Genomic DNA, 16,199 nt, shown 5'->3' with positions numbered 1-16,199 from the left:
CCTCCCTTTCATTGCCATCATGCAAGGCAATGTACATAAGGGATAAGTATAATTATTATTACTACCGTAATCACTTTGAAGATCCCTTAACCCTCCACACTCTTATCTAATTTGACTTCTGTGATAGGAAAATAACAACTAGGTGCAGAGATTTAGTGGAGTGGACTGCCACATAATAATCAAAATACTGTTGTTACGTATTCCCCCTTTTCTTCCTAGCTGTGGCAGAGAGGACTTGGATTGCTGAAGCCATGCAGGAGTTCGCTACCCTGACATGTGTCCAGTTTATAAACCGCAGGACAGAAACCAACTATATAAGTGTTGTACCTGGGAAGAGGTCAGTTCCATCAGTCCTAATTGTGACTAGAAGCATGGATAATCTCCTAACATATTCTTCAGGTTTTTTTTCTTTCTTTCCTGCTTGACCTGGATTTAAATAGTCCCAGCAGGTAGCAAACTCCAGGAGCCTGTGATTAAGAGAGTGAGTTGCCAGAGCTCATACAATTTTTCTCTTTTTGTTTATAGTTTTGGTTGATGATGTTGCTTTTCAGCTATGGGACTATAGCTTGTTGCACATGACATCTTTGGTTATTGGTTGCATGTTCCTTGCAGCTGCTGGTCTCACTTTGGAAAGATTGGAGGTATGCAGCAGGTGAGCCTGATGAAAACTGGCTGCATGAGTAAAGGAGCAATTCAGCATGAAATGAACCATGCTCTGGGTTTTTTACATGAACAGGCTCGGAGTGACCGGGACAACTATGTTAAGATCATGTGGGAATACATTATGGCAGGTATGGTGTATGGTATTGATGGTGATAGCAATAGTGCTTATTCTAATTCTTTACATCTTTAAAATGTTTACCAAACATTACATAACAAGGGATGGGACTGGGGAACAGAATACCAAATAGTGACAAATTACTTCAGCAAATGTATTATTTGATTCTTCCTTCTCAGACACATTGAAATATATGTGCCTTTCCCTGTGAGTGGGACATGATCATGTTTGCTCCACTAGGCCCTAAAACAGGCCCACGAATTTTCAGCCATTCCCACATTATCCTGAGTAAATTTCAATTGCATTGTCTTGTGCTTAGATGTCAGAGGTTGTCTCTCGCAAGATATTATAATTATTTGCTATTTATATAATGCCATAGGGTTCTGTGAGCACTGGAGTTTCCCAGAGACAGCGAGAGATTAAAGCAGGTGGCGTCACAGGTCTTTATAGTTATTACTTTTTTTTACTCTTCTTTGCATCATGAAAATGACGAAAAAGGCGTTAGTATGCAGTGTTGGTGTAGTCATATCCGTCCCAGGATATTAGAGAGACAAGGTGGGTGAGGTAATATCTTTTATTGGACCAACTTCTGTTGATGAGAAAGAAGAAAAGGAGGACTTGTGGCACCTTAGAGACTAACCAATTTATTTGAACATAAGCTTTCGTGAGCTACAGCTCACTTCATCGGATGCATACTGTGGAAAATACAGAAGAAATTTTTATATACACAAACCATGAAAAAATGGGTGATTATCACTACAAAAGGTTTTCTCTCCCCCCACCCCACTCTCCTGCTGGTAATAGCTTATCTAAAGTGATCACTCTCCTTACAATGAGAGAGAGATGCTTTCGAGCCACATACCCTTCCCTGAAGAAGAGCTCTGAAGAAGGCCCTCTCCTTTTCCCATGGATGTCAAAGAATTCCCATTGACTTTAACAGTGCAGGATTATGCCCTGAGATCTTTTGCAATTTCCCAGCTCGCCCACCTCCTATTTTTCCCCAGGGTTTCAGTATTGCTGTCTTTTTTTGTTTTTCTTTCTTTCTTTCTTCTTTTTTTTTTTAACCCCACAGTTCACCTTGGAAGATTTCCCATTTCTTTGCTTTGACAACATATTGCCTGCGGTTTTGTTGCAGTACACTTAGATATGTGAAACTTGGCTTATTTTTCTCAGTCTTTTTTTAATACAAGATACTGTTCTGCTTCTTAGGCCAGAACTTCTGTTTTAGCTCTTTCTTCTTGCTTGTAGTGTTTAGGTTCTGGGGCCCCAATTCAGCAAATTACTTCAGCATGTGCTTTAATCACATGCTTAAATGCATTGCTGAACACAGACTTAAGCATGTTCCTGGATAAGCACATGCTTAAATGTTTTGGTGAGCTGGTGCCTAGGTACTCTTTTCCCTCAGTCCATAAGACTTCCCAAATTATATGTTCTTGTTTACATTTGTTTGCCTCATCAGTCAACTAAAAATAATCTGTTTTACCATTTCTTTTTGTTAGTTTTTCACGTAAATGTTGGTGGGCGACTCAGGGCAGTTTATCATGAGAGGAAGGATGATCTTTTCTTGACAAGATCGGGGTTTTATTCCTGGCTCTGCCACTGACTGCCTGTGTGACCTTGAGCAAGTCACTTAGGACAAAATATTAACATTTGGGTGCCTGCAGTCAGGCTTTGAAACCCACATTTAGGCACCTGAACAAGTGTCCTTATTTTTAAAAGGTGCTGAACACTTGCAGCTCTCTGAAGTCAATATCATATGAAGGAACGTGGTAAACTTTACAATTTAAGAGAAAATTTTGGCCATAGCTATTCTGTGCCTTAGTTATCCCAACTGTAAAATGGAATTGTACTAACTTAACTCACAGAGGACTTGATTAAGAGAATTAATTAATGTGTGTAAAGGTGTTTTGAGATCCACGGATGGAGGGTGCTAGAGAAAGGCAAACGATTTATTGCTTTCATGGTTTTGACATTTCTATATAAACCACTGATGCTGAGGCCCTTTCATATCTGTTGGTTAATAAAAGAGAACAGCATAGAGGGGGAAAAAAATCACAGTAAACTACAGAAGCTTTTCACTCCCCTCCTCTTGGCTATAAAAAAGTAAATGGAAATTATTATGAAACTATACAGTGGCCTGGTGGAATCAATGCTGATAAGAACCAACCCAAACCTTGCCCTAAACCTCGAATCAGTTTTTTGAGCTATGAAAAAGTTCAGTTACCTTTTTCTCCTTCATCTGTTGTTAATTTTTGGATTCCTCCCTCCCCCATTTCATAGTCCTGGATTGGACCGGGAGTGAAAGTGCTAAATGAGGAGATTGTTTTTTCCTACAAGCAATTTGGCCCAGCTTTGCAGACTCAGACTCAAGAGACTCAGATAGCTAGGATGAATTTCTGATCAGCATCCAATGTAGGGGACTTGTCCAAATGGTTCCTGCTTTGCCAGCCACTAGTAACAATAACAGAGATACTCATGTCAAAGGGTGAAGGAGAAAGGAAGGATGGCCCAGTGGTTATGGTACTAAGCCTAGGATTTAGGAGACCTCCCTGCTCTGCCTCAGACTTCCTGTGTGACCTTGTCAAGTCACTTAGTCTTTCTATGCCTTAATTCCTCATGTGTAAAATGGGAATAAGAGTACTTTCCTACCTCCCAGGGCTATGGTAAGGATAAATACATTACAGATTGTGAAGGTCTCAGATATTACAGTAATGAGCGAGGGAGGTGGGGGGTAATAAGTATCTTAGATAGAAGGAACATTTACACTAGGATCCTATCCTGTGCCGTTATGTTGACTATAGGCTATGGGCAGGTTGGGAGTGAAGTCAATGGGAATTTGCCTGAGTAAGGACTGAGCAAAAGCTGAATAAAGATCTTAGCATTTGGCCCTTAAGGTATACTTTGGTGCAACCCCAGGGCAAACCCTCTCCCTTCTTCTGCAGTTAAAAGGCTCCTTTGGCAATAGCCAAGTGCATTGCTGCTGCACAAGGAGGAAGGTCAAGGTTTTGTAGAGTGGCACCTCGGCCATCCCCACACACATCTGCCCAGTGCTCAGCCTAGCTAGTCAGCCATGTTTTCTTCTCAGATCATAGATACAAGTATGGGGACAAACTCTGCTCTTGGATGCACAGGTGCAGTTCCTGTTGAAGTCACTGATGTTCAGACGCCAGTGAAGCATACCTTCGAAACTCCTACAACAGACAGACAAATGCATCCCCATCACAGGGTGGAATTGGGTCCATAGTTCATGTGGATCAAATTCTGAAGTCCTTACTTGGCTTTTAGGACAGGAGCCAAAACCCTCTGAAGCTGATGGAAAGACTCATATGGGCTTAGGTGGGCTTTGTGTCAGGCCCATGCTCAGGATAATCTCAAATGGGAATAAGTATATTTTAAGTATTCTAACAGCTCTGTGGGAAGTGCAGTATCACTTTAATAATTTTTTTTCAGGTCTTGATCCTGTTTTGGTGGTTGAAATGTTGCTCTCATACCTTACAGGGGAACAGGGGAACTTTGGGAAAGTGAATTCCAATAACCTGGGCCTTCCCTACGACTATTCCTCAGTGATGCACTATGGCACGTAAGTTGGAGTCTGGGTTTCCTTTCATAGATGCAAGCAGGGCTCTAATCTCCTATTCAAATTTAGGAGACAGAATTACTCTTTCTAGGGCATGGCTATTGCCATTCACTTAAGTATGTCTATACCCTGAGCTGAAGGTGTAAATTCCAGCTTGAGGAGATGTACCTGCACTAGCTCCAATCGAGCTAGCGTACTAAAAAAGAAATATAGCCATGGCAACATGTGCTACAAGAGTGGCTATCTGCCCTGAGCACAATCCTGTCTGAGACTCCAGACACGTACTTGGGTGGCTAGCTCTTCCGCTGCCGCAACTACTCTAATTTTAGTGCACTAGCTTGATCACATGGGATACGTCTCCTCAAGCTGGAGTTTGTACCTCCAGCCTGAAGTGTAGACATAGCCTTAGAAATGCAGGAACACTCATGACTAAGAGAATCTATACCTACTGTCTGATTTAGCCCTGACAAAGGTAAAGAGGGATAGGGTTGGAAGAGAGAGACAGTGGAGTAACATTTCTTCTCACTGCATTTGTACCTTATGTGACAGACTGACAATTTCATGTAAAAATGCAAGTCTTTATGGACAATCATGGGATTTTGTGGAACTTCAAAGGACTTTTTGGCACAATGCACGTGAAGTGGATTTCTTAGGAAATAGCTGGGGTTTAGGGGATGCAAATTTTCCCCTCCAAAACCAACCTGTGAAGCTACTCCCTGGAGAGGTTTATTTATACACACTGGTTCAAACTGGATTCTCCAGCCTCCAACAGACAAAGAAAGGACTTTTAGCCTGGGTTTAGACTGACTCAGCCTGCTTCATGATCCAACCAACAATCACCATTTCTGGTTCCCAGAGGGCCCCAGTCCCAAGGGTAGGGTTGGAAGGACGAGGCCTACTGAGGCCACCTATGACTGTTTGCTTCTTCTGAGCTGAAGCTGTGATGAACTGGTAACCACAAGGAGTCCCTTGAGTTAGAGAAGGAAGGTCTGCTCCTGCCAGAATCTGTATTAGAATGAACTCTGGTAAACTTATTCATATTCATGTAGGTTCTTTTATTGTTTTTAATGTTTTTTTCTGTAGTGCTTTTTACCATAAGATTAAAGCAGGCTTGCCTAGGAAGTACTGTGTAGTTCCTTATAACTATAGCAATTGTTAGCTCTTATCTGCCGCTGAAGAGAAAGCAAGCAGATATCATTAGGCAACCAGTCTGTGTTGGGAAATACACAGGACAGGGAATTGTGCAGGCTGGAAATACCCTAGTCAGAAGGGAGATAGAAGGGAAGACAACGGCTGTGGAGCAGGAAGCCTAAGAGTGGATGCCCTTGGTGGACCACTGAGGGGGAATACAGATACTGTTCACAGTTGCCAACTTTCACACGGTAAATAAGCACCCTGACTTTCACAATAAGTCAAAAATCAAGCTAATCCTATTTCAAAACAAGCATATCCCTAGAAACCCCAACACTCGTTGTGATTAGATCCCCGTGGCGTGCTGTCTGGGACTGTGGTGGGCCTGCTGTGCACCCCGACTCTCTCCCCTGCTTGCCCCTTTCCCCTGCTTGCCCCCCCTTGCCGGGGACCGATCAAAAAAAAGAAGCAACAAGCCAAAGAAGCTACAAGCTGAAAACTAGCCAACAAGCAACTCACAAGCCAATTAAGCCAAAAACAAGCCCAATTTCTGCGGGTTTTTTGTGGATTTGGAATGTCTGGTGCTATTGCCCTGAACTGTGACACCTTATAGTAGAGGCCTTATATGCTATAACTCCAGGTCTGGCACTACCAAGTCTGTCCAGTGTTCTCGGGGCTGGGCTATTAAAGAGATCACTAATTCACTTATGCAACAGTACTTAGAAAGACAAGGAGGATTCCTCTTATCCTCAGGATGTTGTGTAGTACTTTGTGAAAATTGTGTATTATCTTGGCTCATGGCTTAATTCTACAATTTAGCCCTTAACACAGAAGCCTGTGGCAGCCACCTTGCCCCACATTTGCACTAATGGGCAGCAAATTTCTGAGCATTTTCCCAGAGCAAACCAGTAATTAAGATAAATAAATCTTGTCTAGCTGGAGGCAAGAGACCGCAAGTAGCAGTTTCAAATATTCAAAGAATCAGGAGCTCAGACAGCAACCTTGCTCTTCAGAGCATTCTGGTTGGGACACAGAGTTCACTCTGTAATGAAAGGTTTGGAAGGAGTCATCTCACAAACAATACATTCTCCCCTTGTTTCTCATTTCAGTGTTGCTTGACACAAAGCTGTTGCCTCTGTGTTCTTCCTGAGATATCTGTGAAAGCTTTTTGCTTGCCCTTTCCTAGTTATTTAATCTCTTCAGAATCTTAGGCAAATGTTACTTGCATTTGGAATATTTTCCACAATAATACATCACTTAAAGGGGGATTTGACTGAGACACATGATTTCCCCTGCTTCTGCAGATTTGACTTCTCTAAAACCTCTGGGAAAGCAACTATTGTACCGATTCCTGATCCTTCTGTACCCATCGGACAAAGAGAGGGACTGAGTAATCTTGACGTGGCTAAAATCAACAAGCTCTATAGCTGCAGTAAGTGCTCCAAATATTATGTACTGTAATCTTAATTAAGAACCTTTATGACAGCTAATTTCCTTCAAGCTTATTTTACTAGCCCCATTATTTTGCTTAGTTATTTAATGCTTTTAATAGATGAGCATGGACACATTTGTAAACATGACAATTAATTTCTCTTTTATAAATCTGGCAGCCGTTAATGGATGGAGATAGCTGTGACTAGATTTTCCCTTGAAGAGGATTTCTCTGCATCTTTCATTTTCTTTACAGCTGTTTTCTTTTGTTCTTCAGATTGCTGTAGCAATGTGCTGCATAAACCTAATGACACCTTCTCGTCTGTCAATTACCCATCCTCATATCCAGACAACAGCAACTGTCTATGGCTCATTCGCATCCCACAGCATCAGGTGATTTTTGTTAGGAATAGGTGTTAATACATGGCATTATTTGTCAGATTGCTATTGTATGTCATAATTTTAATAGTAGTATATATTAAATATTATTTAACTGTGCCGGTGATTAACCATTGGGACAAACTACAAGGGAAACCATCTCTTGATGTTTTTATATCAAGACAGGATGCCTTTCTGGAAGACATGCTTTAGCCAAACACAAGTTATTGGGCTCAGTGCCTGAGTAACTGGGTGAACCTTAATGGCCTTTGATATACTGGTGGTCAAACTAGATGATCTAATGGTCCATTCTGACCTTAAAATCTATGAGATAATATATCACTTTCCAATGCACTAGTTAATAACATAACCCTTTGGGGGTCTGATTCTGCTCTCATATACGTCAGTGGAGTTACTCTGATTTACACCAGTGTAAATGAGCTCTGAATCAGGGTCTAGGTGCGAAGATTTACTGCTTTCCAGGGTTTTCCTGTGGCCACTGTGGGGAACTGTGCAGGGAGAGGGGAATCTCTCTGGCTGCTGGGAGGTGGAATCTGGATGGGACTCTCATGCGAGTCCAGTCCCTCACTCTCTCTTTTTCTATACCTGGTCCTGCTGTTCTTGTCAAACCAGGAAGCTTCATGGGCATGTAGCGTAGAGAAGTGGCTGGGGACATGAGAGTGGGGACTGAAGCAGCACTGGCAAGGTGAAGAGCTGGGGAGAGCAGGCTGGCAGCAAATGAAAGGTAGGCAAGGAGCAGAAGGGTCTCTGTGGTGGCGTCATTACTGAAGGTAGGTGCATGAGGGGGACTAGAGAGATGGAAGAGGCACAACTGAAGAGAGGAGGGTGGTAAAGAAAGGGTAAGAAGTGGGTGTGTGGGGGGGAAATGGAGGTAAGTCTCCTGATGACGGGAAAGGAAAAGAGGAGAGCTCTCTTGAGAAGGGAGGACAGTATAAGGAGCTCAGGATTTCAGCCAAGATCCTCTTTGACAAACAGATTCACACTGAAATTCACACACTGATCTGGGATGTAGGTCAGGGTCAAATGAGGATGGAAAAGAGGAGTCAGGGCAGATTTGAAGTGTTTAATTTTCTTGTTCCTCTTCAGGTTTTCCTTCAGTTTGATGCTTTTGATCTTCAGCCTTCCCCAGACTGTACCTCTGACTACATCAGAATTTATGATGGAAGCAGCAGGAATTCCAGTGTCTTACTGGACAAGTTGTGTGGGATGGGGTCCTTACCATCATTGGTGGCTTCTAGAAACGTGATGCTTCTGGAGTTTGTGAGCGATGAGACTACTGCAGCAACAGGTTTCCAAGCCTCCTATAGCCAGGGTGCGGACAGTGCCTCATTTACAGAACTTGGTGACATTTCTAATTTTTGCTTAGCAAATATTCATGTGCAAAACTGAACATTTTGTGGAATTTTGCAAAATGTGTCTTTCTATACTCGAATTGTTGGTGGTAAACCCTTTTTTTTCCCTATGTTTTCCCTTCCACCATCCATAAGAACTGTTCAAACCAGCAGCTTGTGGAGCTGGGAATGAAGAAAAAAAAAATGAAAAATAGGACCCTACCTGGCCCTAACACCAACAGCTCTCAGGTCCCACTATTCTTCTGGAGGCCGAGGAAGCCTTGTTGGGCTAGTTGAGGTCTTTACAGCTACTTGTTTAAAGTAAGTGAGCTGTAGGAGTTGCTAGCCACAGAGTGAAAAGTGGCTGCAGAACACTCCACTAGCCATCTGGATATCTATGCAATTTTATATCTCATGAATGACAAGGTAGAAAGTAGGGGCCCCAAAGAAGGTATTTTTAACAATTTGGGCAGGGGGGGAAGGGGATGGCTTGGGTCTACAGGTTTCAGGCCTATCATTTTCTAGGTTGGTGCAAGTCATCTTATCTGTGGACTTACCCCCTTGTGAGGTCTGGGCTTACCATACAAACTAAGCAGAATAGGGTCCTGTTAGTATTTGGACAGGGGACACCCCCCAAGAAACATCCAGGTGCAGCAGAAAGTGACTTTGGTGCTTCAGTAGGTGGCCATCTGACCCCTAGTCAATGCTGAACCAATGATACAGTGTGATGCCAGAGGGAACTGTAGAGAATTCTTTCCAATAAGATGTAAAACCAAGGTCCTGGCCACTTAGTGGTTATTGAAGGTCCCATGGCACTTTACCTCAGACAGGATACTAACGCCAGTGTCTTGGAAAGTTTCAGAGGAAGTAATTACAGACTGCCTACTTAAACTTTTTCTGTACTTTCCATTGGCACTGGTAATTTTTCACTTCCTGATTTCAAAGTTTGTGTGTTTAGGAGCTTTACTTGAGAGGTTACTGTATTTTGGGGGGCAGCAATGGGGGAATAAACTACTTGGTGGCTATAGTTTCTCTGTCATTAGTGAAGTGCTATCGAAGGAAAGGCACCAATACAAGTCAGATCATTACTGTTTATTATTACTTCAACTCCAAAATGTAACTTCATAGAATCATAGAATATCAGGGTTGGTAGGGACCCCAGAAGGTCATCTAGTCCAACCCCCTGCTCAAAGCAGGACCAACTCCCAGTCAAATCATCCCAGCCAGGGCTTTGTCAAGCCTGACCTTAAAAACCTCTAAGGAAGGAGATTCTACCACCTCCCTAGGTAACGCATTCCAGTGTTTCACCACCCTCTTAGTGAAAAAGTTTTTCCTAATATCCAATCTAAACCTCCCCCACTGCAACTTGAGACCATTACTCCTCGTTCTGTCATCTGCTACAATTGAGAACAGTCTAGAGCCATCCTCTTTGGAACCCCCTTTCAGGTAGTTGAAAGCAGCTATCAAATCCCCCCTCATTCTTCTCTTCTGCAGGCTAAACAATCCCAGCTCCCTCAGCCTCTCCTCATAACTCATGTGTTCCAGTCCCCTAATCATTTTTGTTGCCCTTCGCTGGACTCTCTCCAATTTATCCACATCCTTCTTGAAGTGTGGGGCCCAAAACTGGACACAGTACTCCAGATGAGGCCTCACCAATGTCGAATAGAGGGGAACAATCACGTCCCTCGATCTGCTCGCTATGCCCCTACTTATACATCCCAAAATGCCATTGGCCTTCTTGGCAACAAGGGCACACTGCTGACTCATATCCAGCTTCTCGTCCACTGTCACCCCTAGGTCCTTTTCCGCAGAACTGCTGTCTAGCCATTCGGTCCCTAGTCTGTAGCTGTGCATTGGGTTCTTCCGTCCTAAGTGCAGGACCCTGCACTTATCCTTATTGAACCTCATCAGATTTCTTTTGGCCCAATCCTCCAATTTGTCTAGGTCCTTCTGTATCCTATCCCTCCCCTCCAGCGTATCTACCACTCCTCCCAGTTTAGTATCATCCGCAAATTTGCTGAGAGTGCAATCCACACCATCCTCCAGATCATTTATGAAGATATTGAACAAAACCGGTCCCAGGACCGACCCTTGGGGCACTCCACTTGATACCGGCTGCCAACTAGATATGGAGCCATTGATCACTACCTGTTGAGCCCGACAATCTAGCCAGCTTTCTACCCACCTTATAGTGCATTCATCCAGCCCATACTTCCTTAACTTGCTGACAAGAATACTGTGGGAGACCGTGTCAAAAGCTTTGCTAAAGTCAAGAAACAATACATCCACTGCTTTCCCTTCATCCACAGAACCAGTAATCTCATCATAAAAGGCGATTAGATTAGTCAGGCATGACCTTCCCTTGGTGAATCCATGCTGGCTGTTCCTGATCACTTTCCTCTCATGCAAGTGCTTCAGGATTGATTCTTTGAGGACCTGCTCCATGATTTTTCCAGGGACTGAAGTGAGGCTGACTGGCCTGTAGTTCCCAGGATCCTCCTTCTTCCCTTTGGTTTTTATGGGGAAAAAATGGAGGACATCTCACTGTTTGACTTTTCACAGAAGGAAAAAACTTATTTTAATTACTGCTGTAGCCAGCAGTTTGTTCCCTCCCACTTCCCTCCTATTTTTGTCACTCCCCCTTGCTGTAGAATTATGACACTAAGTACAATTTTTAAAAGCAAATTTTACCCAGGATCTGACTCTTTAGCTACTTTCTTTCAGTTGGAGCTGCACAGCCACTGCGTAGAAAATTATTAACTCTCTATATCAAATAAGTGCTCCTGAAAGCTCATTTCCTTTTTACTGGCTATACAAATATATAAGAAATTATTTCAGCCACATTTTTTGGGACTAGTTTACTAGAACAAATTACTGTCTATCTACCACAAGCCTGGTCTCAGAATCACCAGGAATTCAGCCAGTGCTTGAATGGGGAGGGTGCTCTATAAGTAGAAATGTGTCATGTTTGCAATTCTGCTCCCTGCTGGTTGAAGAAACTAAAATTGGAAAAAAGTGGGGATGGGCTTGGGAATGTGCCAGGGGAGGTTGGTGAGGGGAAAACCCTCCCTTTTCTACATTAAAGTTATTTAAGTTCACACCTTTATGCAGCATTAAGTTGAAGTTTCCCCCTCTTCTCCAAAGGAGAACCAACACTATGCTCTAAGCTCTGTCAATACAAATGGAAGCACGGATGCTGGCCATAGAAACAAGATGTTTGAGTGGGAGACATTTTCTCTTGGCTCTAGAATAGGCCCATATTGATGTCCCTTTGGATTCTTTCTTCCTGCTCACAAGCTGTTAATAAGCTCTTCAACATTATCTGTGTGGTTTCTTTTCTTCTTAGTGAAATGTGGAAGCACTTTGATGGGCACAAGTGGGGTGATCACCTCCCCAGACTACCCCAACAGGTACCCCAAAAACCAGGACTGCTTCTGGATCATCAGTGCTCCAGCAGATCGCAAGGTGAGGTGTTGAAGGGTTATTCTGCTGGCTCCAGCAATGCCGTCTGATTGCTTCTCTTTGCAGTGCAGAATACCAGTTGTTGTAGCACATCCGAAGAAGCAACATCAGCTACTCAAAGAATGAAATTCACCCCTATGCACTATGTAAATCCAACCTAAGCCCTCACAATAAAGACTTCAGTAGGTGCCATAGGCGTTGTGTTATAGTTAAAGAAAACCATTTTAGCCTTGAATGTGAATTGATGGTGATGTTGCCTCAGAAGTGGTAGGTTTAGCTCAAAATAATCTCTAGGGTTACGTCTACACTATGAGCTACCGATGTGATTCCTCCTGCTCCCATACACACACACTTGCAATAGCTCTCATTGAGCTAGTGGGAACATGAAGAGCAGTGTAGCTTCAGTAGCACAGATAGCGTGGTGGAGGCTTGGCTTAGCCATGCCGAGTACATACTCACTGGTTTTGGTGGGGAGGGGTGCATATTTGGAACAGTTAAGCCTTGCCTCTACCTCCGCTGCCCCTGTGGTACTGCTATTTATACTCACACTCGCTGATAGCAAGTGAAAGTATGTGTATGGGAGCAGGGGAATCGTACCCCTAGCTCGTACTGTAGACATAGCCTAGGTGAGAGCCAAGAAGCTGAAATGCTACACTGGTATTTTGAATATTTGCTCCGAGAGATATTCAAAATTGTATCTGATGCCTTACTGCCAAAGAGAGTGAAATTAATCCTGCCACAAGACAGGAGATTACCCAAATGATCCACCCTCCAAACCAAATGTTTTTTGAGTTCAAACAATTTTATAATATAATAACTTACATTCCAGTTTCAGAGTAGCAGCCATGTTAGTCTGTATTCGCAAAAAGAAAAGGAGTACTTGTGGCACCTTAGAGACTAACCAATTTATAAATTAGTTAGTCTCTAAGGTGCCACAAGTACTCCTTGGCTGTCGCTTAAGTGTTACTGGAATGTAAAAAGAAAAGATCAGGACCAGTCTCCTAGGGCACCATACAAACAGTCCAGGCGCCCCCAAAATTACAATCTAAATAGACAAGATAACGGGCAAGGGAAAGGGATACAAGCAAAGTGTTCTTGTTGTATTTTCTATAGATCTCTCTAAAAATGGTCTCCTTTGAGCTGGAGGACATTGATGAATGTAAGTACGACTATTTGCTTATTCATGATGGGAGCCGACCCACATCTCCAGCTGTGGGCCCATACTGTGGGACAATGCAGATTGCAGACTTTACCTCCTCTGAGAACTTTGTGCTGGTAGAATTTCACAGCGATGTTTCTTGGGTGTTTCCTGGATTCATGCTGAACTACACTTTTGGTAAGTCTAATTGCAAAAATTTAGGGAGGGTTGGTGAATTTTCATGTTGATAAAAGTGTGAGACTAGTTTGTTTGGGGCTAAGTTATTATTTTACTGCTGTAAAAGTGTGTATTGTGAATCACACGCAAATAAAGGACAATGTCTTTGATCTTAGGCCCAGGTCCTCAAGGTATTTAGGCACCCAACTAAATACTTTTGAGGATCTGGGTCCAACAGTTTAAGAGTCCTCTCAGATACGAACATGTAGTTATAACCTGCCCATCACTGGGGCATATATTCAAAAGAGGTTAGCTCTCATTTTGTCACAAAAAATAAATGGCCACATTTTTAAGAGTTCAGCATGATAGGTATTGAGCTCTATTGAAAATCTGACCCTAAGTGCCTCAGTAGGCATTTTTGTGTGCTGAGAACTTGTGAAACTATGGCCATCTTTTAGGTTCTAAATGGAAACCAAGCTCTATTGAAAAGCTGTCCCTAGAGATGAGACATAAGAAAGAATGATGACAAACATTGTGGGGCAGAAGGATGCGAGATCAAGGGCTACAGCATTAAGATTATGGGTGATTTTAAGTTTTGAAAGTCCCACAGCTTTGACTGTTTGCATACGTATAAAACACGCTTTATTTGAGGAGACATTTAGAGTTTTACCCTAATATAGTTTCTAAAAATGATAGATGCACTTGGTATACTCTGACACCTTCTTGAAGCATAGAAGATTCCCTAGTGTTGGACATCCTTGCTCTGTGAGGGTTGGACATTCAGAACCCATTTTGCATAGGCCAGAAGAGTCCTCACAGAGTGATTTAAAGCTCCTCATCTCTAATGATTAAAGTCCTAGTCCAAAACCTGTTGAAGTCAGAGGGAGCCCACTGATTTCAGCCTATTACAGCTCAGATCCTCAAACACATTTAGCTGCCTAACTCCCATTGATTTCAATGGATTAGGAACATTACCACCTTTGAGGAGAGGGACCTAAGTACATTGTCTCCACAGTGCTCTCGGCATCTGATGGCATAGCATTAAGGAAATGAACCAGATCTTGAACGTGGATCTCCATAGGGTACTGTACAGCAGCAGCACACTATACTTCAGTGCTGTATATACATGCTGTATATACATGGCCCTTGCATTGATGGATGCTAGAGTTGCAAATGTTCTGTAATTGCAGTTATGACGTCATGAAGGAAACTCAATGAAAATCTTCTTCCGCCAGTGTCAGGAAGAAAGAAAAGAGTGCCTGGAAGGACAGTGATTCACCTTGCTCTTTACCATTTGCCTGCAATATATTTTTTCAGACACTGGTTCATTTTCAACACCAAAATGAATGCTCTTTGCTAATATAGATGTAGGAATCTGAACTACGAGACTGGTAGTACCATGATGGGATGGGGTACAGAGAAGTGGAACTTGGGAATACTATGTGGATACCACACATTCTCAGCTCTGGTAAGAGTCAACTTCCCAGGAGCTGTAAAGTCTCCCTATATTGCACATGGTTGCCTCTTTGGATTTGCATGGATGGAGAATATAACAACATTTTAACTTTACTCACCCATGCTGTGGTCTCTCTCTGGCTTTGTCTTCACTGCTGAAAACGTGCATTTTTTTTACCTCAGGTTAACTAATGTGTGTGAGGTAAACTAGGTGACATCAACACCAGACAGGGGCATAGTGCTGATCTTGCCTAGTTTACCTCATAATAAAACTAAAGTGCCTGTGTTTTACCTCAGGATTGCCCACACATGTTAGTTACCCCAAGGCACAAAAAACCCCAAATGACAACAAAACCCTTTTTTTTTTAGATGAGACAGTTTTAGGTTACAGCACTCAGGCCATGGGGTTACATGGGGGCACTCCAGAAAGTTAAGGCAAATCAACTAAAGGTATGAAGTCAATGGGCATAAATTAAAGCAAATCTGTCATCTCCCTTGCCCCTATGGTCTCATTCAGGAGTAAAGTGGCCTTAGTCTGCTGTAACTTAATCCTATATGCATGCAGTGTTGTTGTAGCCATGTTGGTCCCTGGGTGGGTGAGGTAATATCTTTTATTGGAACAACTTCTGTTGGTGAGAAGAGCTCTATGTAAGCCTGAAAACTTGTCTCTCTCACCAGGAGAAGTTGGTCTAATAAAAGGTATTACTTCACCCACCTTGTCTCATTTAATCCTAATGCCATTCTACTCCTGAGTGAAACCATTAGTGGGGGAGGGTAACAACATACTTTCATTTATGTACATTGGCTTCACACCTTTAGTTCATTGCCTTAACTTTTGGGAGTGTCCTTTGTAGGCATGTCTGGCTTAAGTCAACACTGCAGTGTCCTCTACTCACAACATCCTCGCCCTTCATTCCTTGTTCATGCCCACTTGCGTCCCTATTAACAGCTTGTTAAGGTATGTAGCTGCAGGGGCTTTATCTTCAACCTACAGTCCTCTGGCCATTAACCTTCTATATGGCAGCGTCCCTGTGGCTGCTTTCCAAGCTTCATTTTGTACTGGAACATCTATACACATACCATCTGATGCAGGTAGGCTAAGCTTTCTAGGGCAGGGTCTGTGTCTTCATATGCATGTATATAGCACCCAACACAACGGAGCCCCAATCCTGATTGTATTGCAGTAGTGCCCAAAGGCCTCAAATAAATTATCCTAATGATGATCTATGACTGAAGCAGTTTTTTAAAAATAATAATCCCTGTCACTAGATATCAAGCACTTTACAAAAGAGGTCAGTATTATTCCCCCATTTTACAGAC

At 42.8% G+C, this 16,199-nt stretch overlaps 1 protein-coding gene across 6 annotated transcripts in view; it reads left to right on the top strand.

Moving 5' to 3' along the window:
• LOC311521660 (embryonic protein UVS.2-like) overlaps window positions 1–16,102 on the top strand; it is a 29,617-nt gene extending 13,515 nt beyond the window's left edge. For 5 of the 6 annotated variants that reach the window (XM_084630106.1, XM_084630105.1, XM_084630104.1 and 2 more), the window contains 8 exons: window positions 220–337; window positions 613–791; window positions 4,277–4,358; window positions 6,791–6,918; window positions 7,195–7,310; window positions 8,403–8,628; window positions 11,994–12,112; window positions 13,223–16,102. In XM_084630106.1, the coding sequence (XP_084486232.1) occupies window positions 252–337; window positions 613–791; window positions 4,277–4,358; window positions 6,791–6,918; window positions 7,195–7,310; window positions 8,403–8,628; window positions 11,994–12,112; window positions 13,223–13,495 (1,209 nt within the window). In that variant the 5' untranslated portion in view covers window positions 220–251 and the 3' untranslated portion in view covers window positions 13,496–16,102. The remainder of the gene's footprint in view (window positions 1–219; window positions 338–612; window positions 792–4,276; window positions 4,359–6,790; window positions 6,919–7,194; window positions 7,311–8,402; window positions 8,629–11,993; window positions 12,113–13,222) is intronic. The other variant, XM_084630102.1, reaches the window with a different exon arrangement.
• The last annotated feature ends 97 nt before the right edge of the window (window positions 16,103–16,199 follow it).

This window comes from Lepidochelys olivacea, assembly GCF_965140295.1.
Source record: "Lepidochelys olivacea isolate rLepOli2 genome assembly, chromosome: 6".
In the NCBI taxonomy this organism is placed as follows: Eukaryota; Metazoa; Chordata; order Testudines; family Cheloniidae; genus Lepidochelys; species Lepidochelys olivacea.
This window is presented reverse-complemented; position numbering and strand designations above follow the sequence as displayed.